At 41.6% G+C, this 15182-nt stretch overlaps 1 protein-coding gene across 2 annotated transcripts in view; it reads right to left on the bottom strand.

Moving 5' to 3' along the window:
• The window catches only part of LOC112237502 (synaptophysin), a 28369-nt gene extending 16991 nt beyond the window's left edge, over positions 1-11378 (bottom strand). For both annotated transcript variants that reach the window (XM_042299818.1, XM_042299819.1), the window contains exons 1-2: positions 11236-11378; positions 6898-6963 (exon numbers count right to left, since the gene is read on the bottom strand). In XM_042299818.1, coding sequence (XP_042155752.1) covers positions 6898-6963; positions 11236-11253 — 84 coding nt within the window. In that variant the 5' untranslated portion in view covers positions 11254-11378. The remainder of the gene's footprint in view (positions 1-6897; positions 6964-11235) is intronic.
• Between the last annotated feature and the right edge of the window lie 3804 nt (positions 11379-15182).

Raw genomic sequence — 15182 nt, 5'->3', positions numbered from 1 at the left:
GCCAGAGGTTGAAAAGCCATAACATACATTTTTTCAACAACAGGTTATGGTCAACAATATCAAAGGATGCACTGAAATCTAGCAGTACAGCTCCCACAATCTTCTTATTATCAATTTCTTTCAACCAATCATCTGTAATTTGTGTCAGTGCAGTACATGCTGAGTGCCCTTCTCTACAAGCATGCTGAAAGTCTGTTGTTAATTTGTTTACAGAGAAGTAGCATTGTATTTGGTCAAACACAATTTTTTCCAACATTTTGATAAGAGCTGGCTGCAAGCTTAGAGGTCTGCTGTTAGAACCAGTAAAGGCTGCTTTACCACTCTTGAGTAGCGGAATTACTTTGTCTTCCCTCCAGGCCTGAGGACAAACACTTTCCTCTAGGCTCAGATTAAAGATATGACAGATAGGAGTGTCTATATAGTCAGCTACCATCCTCAGTAGGAGTGGCTATAGAGTCAGCTACCATCCTCAGTAGGAGTGACTATAGAGTCAGTAGGAGTGGCTATAGAGTCAGTAGGAGTGGCTATAGAGTCAGCTACCATCCTCAGTAGGAGTGACTATAGAGTCAGTAGGAGTGGCTATAGAGTCAGTAGGAGTGGTTATAGAGTCAGCTACCCTCCTCAGTAGGAGTGGCTATAGAGTCAGCTACCATCCTCAGTAGGAGTGACTATAGAGTCAGTAGGAGTGGCTATCGAGTCAGTAGGAGTGGTTATAGAGTCAGCTACCATCCTCAGTAGGAGTGGCTATAGAGTCAGCTACCATCCTCAGTAGGAGTGGCTATAGAGTCAGTAGGAGTGGCTATAGAGTCAGCTACCATCCTCAGTAGGAGTGGCTATAGAGTCAGCTACCATCCTCAGTAGGAGTGGCTATAGAGTCAGCTACCATCCTCAGTAGGAGTGGCTATAGAGTCAGCTACCATCCTCAGTAGGAGTGGCTATAGAGTCAGCCACCATCCTCAGTAGGAGTGGCTATAGAGTCAGCTACCATCCTCAGTAGGAGTGGCTATAGAGTCAGCTACCATCCTCAGTAGGAGTGGCTATAGAGTCAGCTACCATCCTCAGTAGGAGTGGCTATAGAGTCAGCTACCATCCTCAGTAGGATTGACTATAGAGTCAGCTACCATCCTCAGTAGGAGTGGCTATAGAGTCAGTAGGAGTGGCTATAGAGTCAGTAGGAGTGGCTATAGAGTCAGACACCATTCTTAGTAGGACTGGCTATAGAGTCAGCTACCATCCTCAGTAGGCGTGACTATAGAGTCAGCTACCATCCTCAGTAGGAGTGGCTATAGAGTCAATAGGAGTGGCTATAGAGTCAGCCACCATCCCCAGTAGGAGTGACTATAGAGTCAGCTACCATCCTCAGTAGGAGTGGCTATAGAGTCAGTAGGAGTGGCTATAGAGTCAGCCACCATTCTCAGTAGGAGTGGCTATAGAGTCAGCCACCATCCTCAGTAGGAGTGGCTATAGAGTCAGTAGGAGTGGCTATAGAGTCAGCCACCATCCTCAGTAGGAGTGGCTATAGAGTCAGCCACCATCCTCAGTAGGAGTGGCTATAGAGTCAACTACCATCCTCAGTAGGAGTGGCTATAGAGTCAGTTACCATCCTCAGTAGGAGTGGCTAGAGAGTCAGTAGGAGTGGCTATAGAGTCAGCTACCATCCTCAGTAGGAGTGGCTATAGAGTCAGCTACCATCCTCAGTAGGAGTGGCTATAGAGTCAGTAGGAGTGGCTATAGAGTCAGCTACCATCCTCAGTAGGAGTGGCTATAGAGTCAGCGACCATCCTCAGTAGGAGTGGCTAGAGAGTCAGTAGGAGTGGCTATAGAGTCAGCTACCATCTTCAGTAGGAGTGGCTATAGAGTCAGCTACCATCCTCAGTAGGAGTGGCTATAGAGTCAGCTACCATCCTAAGTAGGAGTGGCTATAGATTCAGCTACCATCCTCAGTAGGAGTGGCTATAGAGTCACCTACCATCCTCAGTAGGAGTGGCTATAGAGTCAGCTACCATCCTCAGTAGGAGTGGCTATAGAGTCAGCTACCATCCTCAGTAGGAGTGGCTATAGAGTTAGCTACCATCCTCAGTAGGAGTGGCTAGAGAGTCAGTAGGAGTGGCTATAGAGTCAGCTACCATCCTCAGTAGGAGTGGCTATAGAGTTAGCTACCATCCTCAGTAGGAGTGGCTATAGAGTCAGCTACCATCCTCAGTAGGAGTGGCTATAGATTCAGCTACCATCCTCAGTAGGAGTGGCTATAGAGTCAGCTACCATCCTCTGTAGGAGTGGCTATAGATTCAGCTACCATCCTCAGTAGGAGTGGCTATAGAGTCACCTACCATCCTCAGTAGGAGTGTCTATAGAGTCAGCTACCATCCTCAGTAGGAGTGGCTATAGAGTCAGCTACCATCCTCAGTAGGAGTGGCTATAGAGTCAGCTACCATCCTCAGTAGGAGTGGCTATAGAGTCAGCTACCATCCTCAGTAGGAGTGGCTATAGATTCAGCTACCATCCTCAGTAGGAGTGGCTATAGAGTCAGTAGGAGTGGCTATAGAGTCAGCTACCATCCTCAGTAGGAGTGGCTATAGATTCAGCTACCATCCTCAGTAGGAGAGGCTATAGAGTCAGCTACCATCCTCAGTAGGAGTGGCTAGAGAGTCAGTAGGAGTGGCTATAGAGTCAGCTACCATCTTCAGTAGGAGTGGCTATAGAGTCAGCTACCATCCTCAGTAGGAGTGGCTATAGAGTCAGTAGGAGTGGCTATAGAGTCAGCCACCATCCTCAGTAGGAGTGGCTATAGAGTCAGCTACCATCCTCAGTAGGAGTGGCTATAGAGTCAGCTACCATCCTCAGTAGGAGTGGCTATAGAGTCAGTAGGAGTGGCTATAGAGTCAGTAGGAGTGGCTATAGAGTCAGCTACCATCCTCAGTAGGAGTGGCTATAGAGTCAGCTACCATCCTCAGTAGGAGTGGCTATAGAGTCAGTAGGAGTGGCTATAGAGTCAACTACCATCCTCAGTAGCTTTCTATCTATGTTGTCAATGCCAGGAGGTTTGCCATTATTGATCGATAACAATAAATCTTCCACCTCTCCCACACTAACTTTACAACATTCTCACTTTTCTTTCATTATTTGTTTTTTTATGCATTAATACAATTGCTCACTGTTTGTTCATTGTTGGCATTTCCTGCCTAAGTTCTCCCACTTTGCCAATGAAGTAATCATTACAATAATTGGCAAAATGAAATGGCTTTGTGATGAATAATCCATCTGATTGGATGAAAGATGGAGTTGAATATCTTTCTGCCCATAATTTAATTTAATGTACTCAAAAGCTTTTGCTACATCATTTTTTATATCATTGATCTTAGCTTCATAATACAGTTTCTTCTTCTTTTTGTTGAGTTTAGTCACATCATTTCTCAATTTGCAGTCAGTCAGCCAGCCACTCCTTTTGCCCCATCTCTTTCAACCATACAGTTTTCCTCATTAATCCATGGAGCCTTAACAGTTCTAACAGTCCGTTTCTTAACGGGTGTTTGTTTATCAATAATTGGAAGAAGCAATTTTATAAATTCATCAAGTGCAGCGTCCGGATGCTCCTCTTTAATCACATCAGACCAACAAACATTTTTAACATCATCCACATAAGAGTCACAGAAAAATCTTTTGTATGATCTCTTATACACTATTTTAGACCCAGCTATTGTAAACGTGTCTTTCCTGTATATAGCCACTATATTGTGATCAATGCATCCAATGGGTACGGATACAGCTTTAGAACAAAGTCTTACAGTATTAGTAAACATGTGATCAATACATGTGGATGATCTTGTTCCTGTAGTGTTTGTAAACACCCTGGTAGGTTGATTAATAACCTGAACCAGATTACAGACACTGATTAGTGAAGCTTCCTGTTGAGTGGGTTGATTAATAACCTGAACCAGATTACAGACACTGGTTACAGTGAGAAGCTTCCTGTTGAGTGGGTTGATTAATAACCTGAACCAGATTACAGACACTGGTTACAGTGAGAAGCTTCCTGTTGAGTGGGTTGATTAATAACCTGAACCAGATTACAGACACTGGTTACAGTGAGAAGCTTCCTGTTGAACAGGCAGCTTGATGAAAACCAGTCAATATTACAGGTCCCTGGAAAGTAGACCTCCTGTTTACATCACATGATTAATTTCACACATAGTACAGACACTGGTTACACTGACTTCCTGTTGAGTGGGTTCATAGATTAACTAACTCTGAACCAGATTACAGACACTGGTTACAGTGAAAGACCTCCTGTTGTTCCTGGGTTGATTACTAACTCTGAACCAGATTACAGACACTGGTTACAGTGACTAAGCTTGGACCTGTTGATTGGGTTGATTAATAACCTGAACTAGATTACAGACACTGGTTACAGTGAGACTTCTCTGTTAGTGTTGTTGATTAACTAACTCTGAACCAGATTACAGACACTGGTTACAGACTGAACTCTGGACCTGGGTTGATTAATCCTGAACCAACTTGGACCTGTGTTATTCCTAGTTAGAGACTTCCTGTTGACCTGGTGTTGTTCCTAACCTAGAGACCAGACTTGGACCACTGTTGTTCCTGGTCAGAGACTAACTCTGTTAGTTTTGTTGGTTAGACTAACTCTGGACCAGTTACAGATTCACTAGTTACAGTGACTAACTTGGACCTGTTGAGTGGGTTGATTAATAACCTGAACCAGATTACAGACACTGGTTACAGTGAGAGACTAGCTTGGACCTGTGTTGTTCCTGGTCAGTGACTAACTGATTAATAACCTGTTCCAGATTACAGACAACTCTGGACCTAGTGAGAAGTTCCTGGTCAGTGATTAACTCTGGACCTAGTGTTATTCACTGGTTACAGACTAACTTGGACCTAGTGTTGTTCCTGAGTTAGAGACTAACTCTGACCTAGTGTTGTTCCTGGTCACAGTGACTAACTTGGACCTGTGTTGGGTTGATTAAGACTAACTCTGGACCTAGATTACAGACCTGGTCAGAGACTTCCTCTGGACCTAGTGTGATTCCTAGTTAGAGACTAACTCTGGACCTAGACACTGGATTCCTAGTTAGAGACTAACCTGGACCTGAGTGGGTGATTCCTAGTTAGAGACTAACTCTGACCTGTGTTGTTCCTGGTCAGAGACTAACTCTGTTAGTGTTGTTCCTATTAGAGACTAACTCTGGACCTAGTGTTGTTCCTGGTCAGAGAGAAGCTCTGGACCTGAGTGGGTTGATTAATAACCTGAACCAGATTACAGACACTGGTCAAGTGTTGTTCCTAGTTAGAGACTAACTCTGGACCTAGTGTTGTTCCTGGTGAAACCAACTCTGGATTCAGGTTATTCCTAGTTAGAAAGTAACTCTGGTTTACATCTACACTGTCAAGATTTCCTAGTTAGAGACTAACTTGGTGGACCTATGTGATTCATCATAGTTAGAGACTAACTCTGGACCTAGTGTTGTTCCTAGTTAGAGACTAACTCTAGACCTAGTGTTGTTCCTGGTCAGAGACTAACTCTGGACCAAGTGTTGTTCCTGGTCAGAGACTAACTCTGGGCCTTAGTTTTGTTCCTGGTCAGAGACTAACTCTGGACCTAGTGTGATTCCTAGTTAGAGACTAACTCTGGACCTAGTGTTGTTCCTGGTCAGAGACTAACTCTGGACCTAGTGTTGTTCCTGGTCAGAGACTAACTCTGGACCTAGTGTTGTTCCTGGTCAGAGACTAACTCTGGACCTAGTGTTGTTCCTAGTTAGAGACTAACTCTGGACCTAGTGTTGTTCCTGGTCAGAGACTAACTCTGGACCTAGTGTTATTCCTAGTTAGAGACTAACTCTGGACCTAGTGTTGTTGAGAGAGAGAGAGAGAGAGACAGGCAACCAGTGAAGAACAAACACCATTGTAAATACAACCTATATTTATGTTGATTTATTTTCCCTTTTGTAAACTAACTATTTGCACATCGTCACAACACTGTATGTAGACATAATATGACATAATATGACATTATATGACTTAATATGACATTATATGACTTAATATGACATAATATGACATTATATGACATTATATGACTTAATATGACATTATATGACATAATATGACATAATATGACATAATATGACATTATATGACTTAATATGACATAATATGACTTAATATGACAATATGATATTATTTTGGAGTGTAATGTTTACTCTGAATTTTTTATTGTTTATTTCACTTTTGTTTATTATCTATTGCACTTGCTTTGGCAATGTAAACATATGTTTCCCATGTTAATAAAGTCCCTTAAATTGAAATGGAAACGTAATTGACGGGCCAGAGAGAAGGAGAGTGGGAGGACAAGAGAGAGGGGGAGATTGGAGTTAGAGGGGGTCAGAGAGAGGAGGAGAGAGACAGAGCGAGAGGGGGAGATTAGAGTTAGAGGGGGTCAGAGAGAGAAGGAGAGAGACAGAGAGAGAGGGGGTGAGAGAGAGGGGGAGAGAGACAGCGAGAGAGAGACAGAGAGAGAGGGGGGAGAGAGACAGAGAGAGAGGAGAGCGACAGAGAGAGAGGAGGAAAGAGACAGAGAGAGGGGGCGAGAGAGGGGGAGAGTCAGAGAGACAGAGCGAGAGGGGGAGATTGGAGTTAGAGGGGGTCAGAGAGAGGAGGAGAGAGACAGAGAAAGAGGGGGAGACAGAGAGAGAGAGAGGAGGAGAGAGACAGAGAGAGAGAGAGAGAGAGAGAGGGAGATGACCTACCCATTCTAGAGCTTTGACAAAAGCCCAGGGGAACATTGATTTACCCATTCTAGAGCTTTGATGAAGCCCAGGGGAACTTTGACTTACCCATTCTAGAGCTTTGAAGAAGCCCAGGGGAACATTGACTTACCCATTCTAGAGCTTTGATGAAGCCCAGGGGAACTTTGAGGACTCTGAACTGTCCGCCTGCAACCAACTGGAGAAGAAAGAAAAATAACAACGATGATTCCAAATCATAACAAAACAGCCATTCATCATTGATCCGTGTAATATAATAACGCACTACACAGACAGCAGAAGTAGAGAACAACTGTACTAATGTAGGCCTACTGAAATGATACAGATATAAGTGGGTCTAATCAAACGTCTATTAACATTGCAACCTGTTAATCAGGAAATGCCACTATATTCATCATCATCAGCACCACCCCAACATCAACATACAGTTGAAGTCGGAAGTTTACATACACCTTAGCCAAATACATTTAAACTCAGTTTTTCACAATTCCTGACATTTAATCAGAGTAAAAATTCCCTGTCTTAGGTCAGTTAGGATCACCACTTTATTTTAAGAATGTGAAATGTCAGAATAATAGTAGAGACAATGATTTATTTCAGATTTTATTTCTTTTATCACATTCCCAGTGGGTCAGAAGTGTACATACACTCAATTAGTATTTGGTAGCATTGCCTTGAAATTGTTTAACTTGGGTCAAATGTTTCAGTTAGCCTTCCACAAGCTTCCCACAATAAGTTGGGTGAATTTTGGCCCATTCCTCCTGACAGAGCTGGTGTAACTGAGTCAGGTTTGTAGGCCTCCTTGCTCTCACACACTTTTTCCGTTGAACCCACACATTTTCTATGGGATTGAGGTCAGGGCTTTGTGATGGCCACTTCAATACCTTAACTTTGTTGTCCTTAAGCCATTTTGCCACAACTTAGGAAATATGCTTGGGGTCATTGTCCATTTGGAAGACCCATTTGCGACCAAGCTTTAACTTCCTGACTGATATCTTGAGATGTTGCTTCAAAATATCCACATAATTTTCCCGCCTCATGATGCCATCTATTTTGTGAAGTGCACCAGTCCCTCCTGCAGCAAAGCACCCCCACAACATGATGCTGCCACCCCCGTGCTTCACGGTTGGGATGGTGTTCTTCGGCTTGCAAGCCTCCCCTTTATCCTCCAAACATAACGATGGTCATTCAGGCCAAACAGTTCAGAACAGAACAGAGGACATTTCTCCAAAAAGTACGATCTTTGTCTGCATGTACAGTTGCAAACCGTAGTCTGGCATTTTTATGGCGGTTTTGGGGCAGTGGCTTCTCCCTTGCTGAGTGGCCTTTCAGGTTATGTCAATATAGGACTCGTTTTACTGTGGATATAGATACTTTTGTACCCGTTTCCTCCAGCATCTTCACAAGGTCCTTTGCTGTTGTTCTGGGATTGATTTGCACTTTTCGCACCAAAGTACGAGACAGAGCGCGTCTCCTTCCTGAGCAGTATGACGGCTGCGTGGTCCCATGGTGTTTATACTTGTGTACTATTGTTTGTACAGATGAACGTGGTACCTTCAGGTGTTTGCATATTGCTCCCAAGGATGAACCAGACTTGTAGAGGTCTACACAATTTTTTTCTGAGGTCTTGGCAGATTTCTTTTGATTTTCCCATGATGTCAAGGAAAGAGGCAGTGAGTTTGAAGGTAGGCCTTGAAATACTTCCACAGGTACACCTCCAATTGACTCAAATGATGTCAATTAGCCTATCAGAAGCTTCTAAAGCCATGACATAATTTTCTTGAATTTCCCAAGCTGTTTAAAGGCACAGTCAACTTAGTGTACGTACACTTCTGACCCACAGGAATTGTCATACAGTGAATTATAAGTGAAATAATCTGTCTGTAAACAATTGTTGTAAAAATGACTTGTGTCATGCACAACCGACTTGCCAAAACTATAATTTGTTAACAAGAAATTTGTGGAGGGGTTGAAAAACGAGTTTTAACGACTCCAACCTAAGTAAACTTCCGACTTCCACTGTATGTGAAAATGGCGAGTTTATATGTTTTGTAGTAAAATAAATAGGAAGATACATGTTTCGAATGACATTATCAACCAATTAGAGGACAATTAGTAGGCAGTTACTAGGCAATGCATATTCACAATTGGTTAAAATCACACGATGCGCACTGATGACGTCATTGGAAAAACTTATCTTCCTCGTTTTTCTCACATATGTGGATGTTGGGGGTGGTGCTGGAGATGATTATTACGAAGCTGATTTTTTAAATGTCCCTTGAAGAAGCGATCACAGAAGACACACAGTAAACGCATCATTTTATCACCATCATCTCTATAGGCCTACAGCAGTAATATATGATTCTCAACAGAGAGTCTGTATACCGATAGAGAGAACACAATGACTGATTATTAAACCCATATGATGTTTCTCATGGTAGCCTACATACAACAGACACACAGACAATCATTATTTTCCTATGATGAAAGAATGATTCACCCACCCACATCATCATCCAGAGTAAAGATGTGGGACTAATGAAGTGTCTATTATCATTACAACATAGGCCTATTAGCAACAGGTCAGAGTGGGGATGAAGGCAATACACTGAGTTTACAAAACATTATGAACACCTGCTGTTTCCATGACATAGACTGACCAGGTGAATCCAGGTGAAAGCTATGAATCCCTTATTGATGTCACTTGTTAAATCCACTTAAAATCAGTGTAGATGAAGGGGAGGAGACAGGTTAAAGACAGATTTTTAAGGCTTGAGATAATTGAGACATGGATTGTGTATGTGTGCCATTCAGAGGGTGATTGGGCAAAACAAAAGATTTAAGTGCCCTTGAACTGGGTATGGTTGTAGTTGCCAGGCACACAGGATGGAGTAAAGAACTGCAACCCTCTCGGATTTTCCCCCGTTCAACAGTTTCCCCCGTTTCCCCCGTCCATGTGTATCAAGAATGGTCCACCACCCAAAGGACATCCAGCCAACTTGACATCAACTGTGGGTAAGACATGGAGTCAACATGGGCCAGCTTCCCTGTGGAAACGCTTTCAACTCAATATCAGGAAGGTGTTCTTAGTGTTTAGTGTATATTGCATTTTCATGCATGATTTATTTTCACCATCATCCGCATATGTCTACAGCCTTTACACTAGTTGTATGTTATTCTCAATAGTAGGACTATTCCGTCTCATCATGTGTTTACAATAAGATATATCGTATGTTCGGTGAGGAGGCTGTGGTATGTATGACATTGCACCTTTAATGAAATAGACAACATGATGATTGAATATTTGTTTTGCGTCTGTGGGTTTTAATATTTTATAAAATGTCCACATATCGGCTATAAAACATGGTATGTAGCCTAAATATTTGAGCACAGATGGGCCAACTATCGAAATATTTGAGTACAGAGAGTGAGGTGTGAATACGCGAAGTCATGGCCTGCCGTTAACGTCGACCCGGGGAGACTGGGCCTGGTAAAAGGTGCGGTTTGGATTGGACATGACACCATTACGCTTTAAGCTCCTGTGGTGTAGCTAGTGATGCTCAGTCAGAAACCACGAGCATTATCATGCGTACAATTACCAATAATAACTACCGATTGTTACCCACTCAAACGTATCATTTAATTGCAGCGTTCGTTTTAAATGATGATAGGATCCAACTAGAAGCAATACGGTGTTAATATGACGAAAATGCAGACACCCATTTCATGTTTTAACACTTGAGGGCATTGGACAGTCATTTTACTAAAACGATTTATTCAGTTCTTATATTCACCCAACGAATATCGAGAGAAATATCCCTGCTTATAGGCCCACATGATGTATCAGATAGCATTCCAGGCATCCTAAAAGAAGAATCACTAGTCTATACAGCCATGTAGGGAATAAAGGTGAACTGCCATTTTACAACGCAATCTGAAATGACAGCTGCACATAGCCTTTACCAGGCCCGCTTTATAAGCGGATAATATAATGCCAGGATTGCAGAATAAAAAAAAATATTTGACTCATATGAACAAATACATATTTGGACGACAGATAGACAAAGATATTTCGGTCCATAATTTATCTGTGCGTACATGTATATGATGGGGATACCGTTATATCACCATCCATATTCCACCAATGACTGTATCTGACATAATAGTAAACAATAACATGACATACTTATCATTTTACCCGGCATAGCCACAAGATAGTGTGTTTAATTTGACACAAACGCATAAACACCCATTCCCTCAGTAATTATAAGGATGTGCTGTATTTCAGTCAACAAACAGCGTCTGCATCATAAGGGGGGCTTTCCGCGGATTTACCTGATAATTCTAATATCCCAGATAACTACATAGCAACGCTCATAACCGGTTCGTACAGTTGATATTTAAACAGCAGTAAATGTCCGTTATGTTTCTAGATGTTCAGAGCCCCTACCTGATTCACAATATCCATCCTGGCCGCCTTGCTCGTTGATAAGAGAAATTGCGGAGCAGGGGGAGGGAGCCGTAACAACCGGAAAAGCCCTCGGTAGGGGGAAGGAGACTGGAACAGCGCTATGCGTCACTGTGTAAGGTGGAGTAGATGGCGTGTGATACGGAAAAAACAGGAGCGCATAACACAAACTGCCAACGACGGTCAAATAGGATCAGACACACACTGGTAGAGAAATACTTAGATATAGGATCAAATAAATGCATTTTTAAAAATGTTTATATTAGATGTAAAGGAGAGCCAGACCATCCAATGAAATAGACCTATTTAGTTTGTTTGGAAGCCTTTATGACGCTGGTATTGCCGCTATTTATTTTCCCAAAATGTAGAATTGTACCATTCACTTTCCATGCAGTAAACCAACGCGCTGCTTTGCCCGCGGTGCTTAACTAATTGTCTATGTGTGTGCCAATAGTGAGACGAGATGTTACTATTATTTACCCTTGGCTGTCTCACATCCCTGGGATGTAACCAACTGGGCCTGAACCCACGTCTCTTTTCTTCCGCGGTGTGTCACACGACTATAGGCATTCACTCGAAAAGCTCACACACATCTTCAGGTTTCAGGCAATGTTATTTATCAAACCAGCAAGTGAGCTATCTACAACATAAAATGGTTATTTGGCTGTGTCCATTAGGAGAACCCTTTTAAATAACAATTTCTGGTTCCAGATAAAAAACATTTTGGTTTACATGTATGACCCTTCCAACAGAGGGTTCTACATGGAACCCAAAAGGGTTATACTTGAAACCAAAAAGGATTCTCCTGGGAACCAAAAATGGTTGTCTTATAGGGACATCAAATGTGTGTACATTAGGTCTTTTACGATAACTTGATTGTCTATTTACATGCAGCGCTAGAGGCGTCACTACAGACACCCTGGTGAATCCAGGCTGAATCACATCCGGTTGTGATTGGGAGTCCCATTTAGTGCGTTTGGAAAGTATTCCCTTGACTTTTTCCACAGTTTGATATGTTACAGCCTTGTTGTAAAATGTATTTTCCTCATCAATCTACACACAATACAGCACAATAACAAAGCAAAAACATTAAAAAAATAATAATAATGTATTCCAACTTCAAAAAAGAAATACCTTATTTACATATAGTACCAGTGAAAAGTTGGACACACCAGAGATTTTATTTATTTGTTACTATTTTCTTTTATTTAACTAGGCAAGTCAGTTAAGAACAAATTATTATTTACAATGACGGCCTACATTGATGGTGGCTACTTTGAAGAATCTAAAATATATTTAGATTTGTTTAACCCTTTTTTTGGTTACTACATGATTCCATGTGTGTTATTTCATAGTTTTGATGTCTTCACTATTATTCTACAATGTAGAAAATAGTAAAAAATAAAGAAAAACCCTTTAATGTGTTGGTGTGTCCAAAGTTATGACTGGTAGTGTAAGTATTCAGACCCTTTGCTATGAGACTCGAAATTGAGCTCCGGCGCATCTTGTTTCCCTTGATCATCCTTGAGATGTTTTAGCAGGCACTAGTTTGCATCAAGCCTGTCTTGAGCATGTGGCCATAGATTATCGTCGAAATTGCTGCAAATATCCTCGTTGTTCATGCAACTAGGAAAAAAACCTCATGGCATAGCGAATCCAAGCCTGACATAGGTCTGAATTGAAATTGTTGCCATTGGACTCTGAATCACGTTTCACCATCTGACAGTCTGACAGACGACTCTGGGTTTGGCGAATTGCATGCATCATGCATGGTCATAGCCCACCTATAATTTAGCCCAAACAACTACCTCTTTCCCTACTGTATTTAATTCATTTATTTATTTTGCTCCTTTGCACCCCATTATTTTTATTTCTACTTTGCACATTCTTCCATTGCAAAACTACCATTCCAGTGTTTTATTTGCTATATTGTATTTACTTTGCCACCATGGCCTTTTTTGCCTTTACCTCCCTTATCTCACCTCATTTGCTCACATCGTATATAGACTTGTTTATACTGTATGTTTGTTTTACTCCATGTGTAAATCTGTGTTGTTGTATGTGTCAAACTGCTTTGCTTTATCTTGGCCAGGTCGCAATTGTAAATGAGAACTTGTTCTCAACTTGCCTACCTGGTTAAAAAAAGGTGTTCTCAACTGGCCTACCTGGTTAAATAAAGGTGTTCTCAAATGGCCTACCTGGTTAAATAAAGGTGTTCTCAACTGGCCTACCTGGTTAAATAAAGGTGTTCTCAACTGGCCTACCTGGTTAAATAAAGGTGTTCTCAACTGGCCTACCTGGTTAAATAAAGGTGTTCTCAACTGGCCTACCTGGTTAAATAAAGGTGTTCTCAAGTGGCCTACCTGGTTAAATAAAGGTGTTCTCAAGTGGCCTACCTGGTTAAATAAAGGTGTTCTCAACTGGCCTACCTGGTTAAATAAAGGTGTTCTCAACTGGCCTACCTGATTAAATAAAGGTGTTCTCAACTAGCCTACCGGTTAAATAAAGGTGTTCTCAACTAGCCTACCTGGTTAAATAAAGGTGTTCTCAACTAGCCTACCTGGTTAAATAAAGGTGTTCTCAACTGGTCTACCTGATTAAATAAAGGTGTTCTCAACTAGCCTACCTGGTTAAATAAAGGTGTTCTCAAGTGGCCTACCTGGTTAAATAAAGGTGTTCTCAACTGGCCTACCTGGTTAAATAAAGGTGTTCTCAACTAGCCTACCTGGTTAAATAAAGGTGTTCTCAACTGGCCTACCTGGTTAAATAAAGGTGTTCTCAACTGGCCTACCTGATTAAATAAAGGTGTTCTCAACTAGCCTACCTGGTTAAATAAAGGTGTTCTCAACTAGCCTACCTGGTTAAATAAAGGTGTTCTCAACTAGCCTACCTGATTAAATAAAGGTGTTCTCAACTAGCCTACCTGGTTAAATAAAGGTGTTCTCAACTAGCCTACCTGATTAAATAAAGGTGTTCTCAACTGCCTACCTGGTTAAATAAAGGTGTTCTCAACTAGCCTACCTGATTAAATAAAGGTGTTCTCAACTAGCCTACCTGATTAAATAAAGGTGTTCTCAACTAGCCTACCTGATTAAATAAAGGTGTTCTCAACTACCTGGTTAAATAAAGGTGTTCTCAACTAGCCTACCTGATTAAATAAAGGTGTTCTCAACTAGCCTACCTGGTTAAATAAAGGTGTTCTCAACTAGCCTACCTGATTAAATAAAGGTGTTCTCAACTAGCCTACCTGGTTAAATAAAGGTGTTCTCAACTAGCCTACCTGATTAAATAAAGGTGTTCTCAACTAGCCTACCTGGTTAAATAAAGGTGTTCTCAACTGGCCTACCTGGTTAAATAAAGGTGTTCTCAACTAGCCTACCTGATTAAATAAAGGTGTTCTCAACTGGCCTACCTGATTAAATAAAGGTGTTCTCAACTAGCCTACCTGATTAAATAAAGGTGTTCTCAACTAGCCTACCTGATTAAATAAAGGTGTTCTCAACTAGCCTACCTGATTAAATAAAGGTGTTCTCAACTAGCCTACCTGGTTAAATAAAGGTGTTCTCAACTAGCCTACCTGATTAAATAAAGGTGTTCTCAACTGGCCTACCTGGTTAAATAAAGGTGTTCTCAACTGGCCTACCTGGTTAAATAAAGGTGTTCTCAACTGGCCTACCTGGTTAAATAAAGGTGTTCTCAACTACCCTACATGGTTAAATAAAGGTGAAAAGAAAAAAAAGAAAAAAACAAACATCTTCCACCTGTATTGTAGTGGTCCTGTCGTTGTCTCCGTTCATAAGAGAATGGCACTGGCAACGCCAGAGTTGTGGGTTCGATTCCCGCTGGGGTTTCAAACCAAAATGTGTGGATTGTTGTCACTTTGGGATTTTTCTTATTTAACCGGGCATGTCAGTTAAGAACAATTTCTT

This window comes from Oncorhynchus tshawytscha, linkage group LG16 (assembly GCF_018296145.1).
Source record: "Oncorhynchus tshawytscha isolate Ot180627B linkage group LG16, Otsh_v2.0, whole genome shotgun sequence".
NCBI lineage: Eukaryota > Metazoa > Chordata > Actinopteri > Salmoniformes > Salmonidae > Oncorhynchus > Oncorhynchus tshawytscha.
This window is presented reverse-complemented; position numbering and strand designations above follow the sequence as displayed.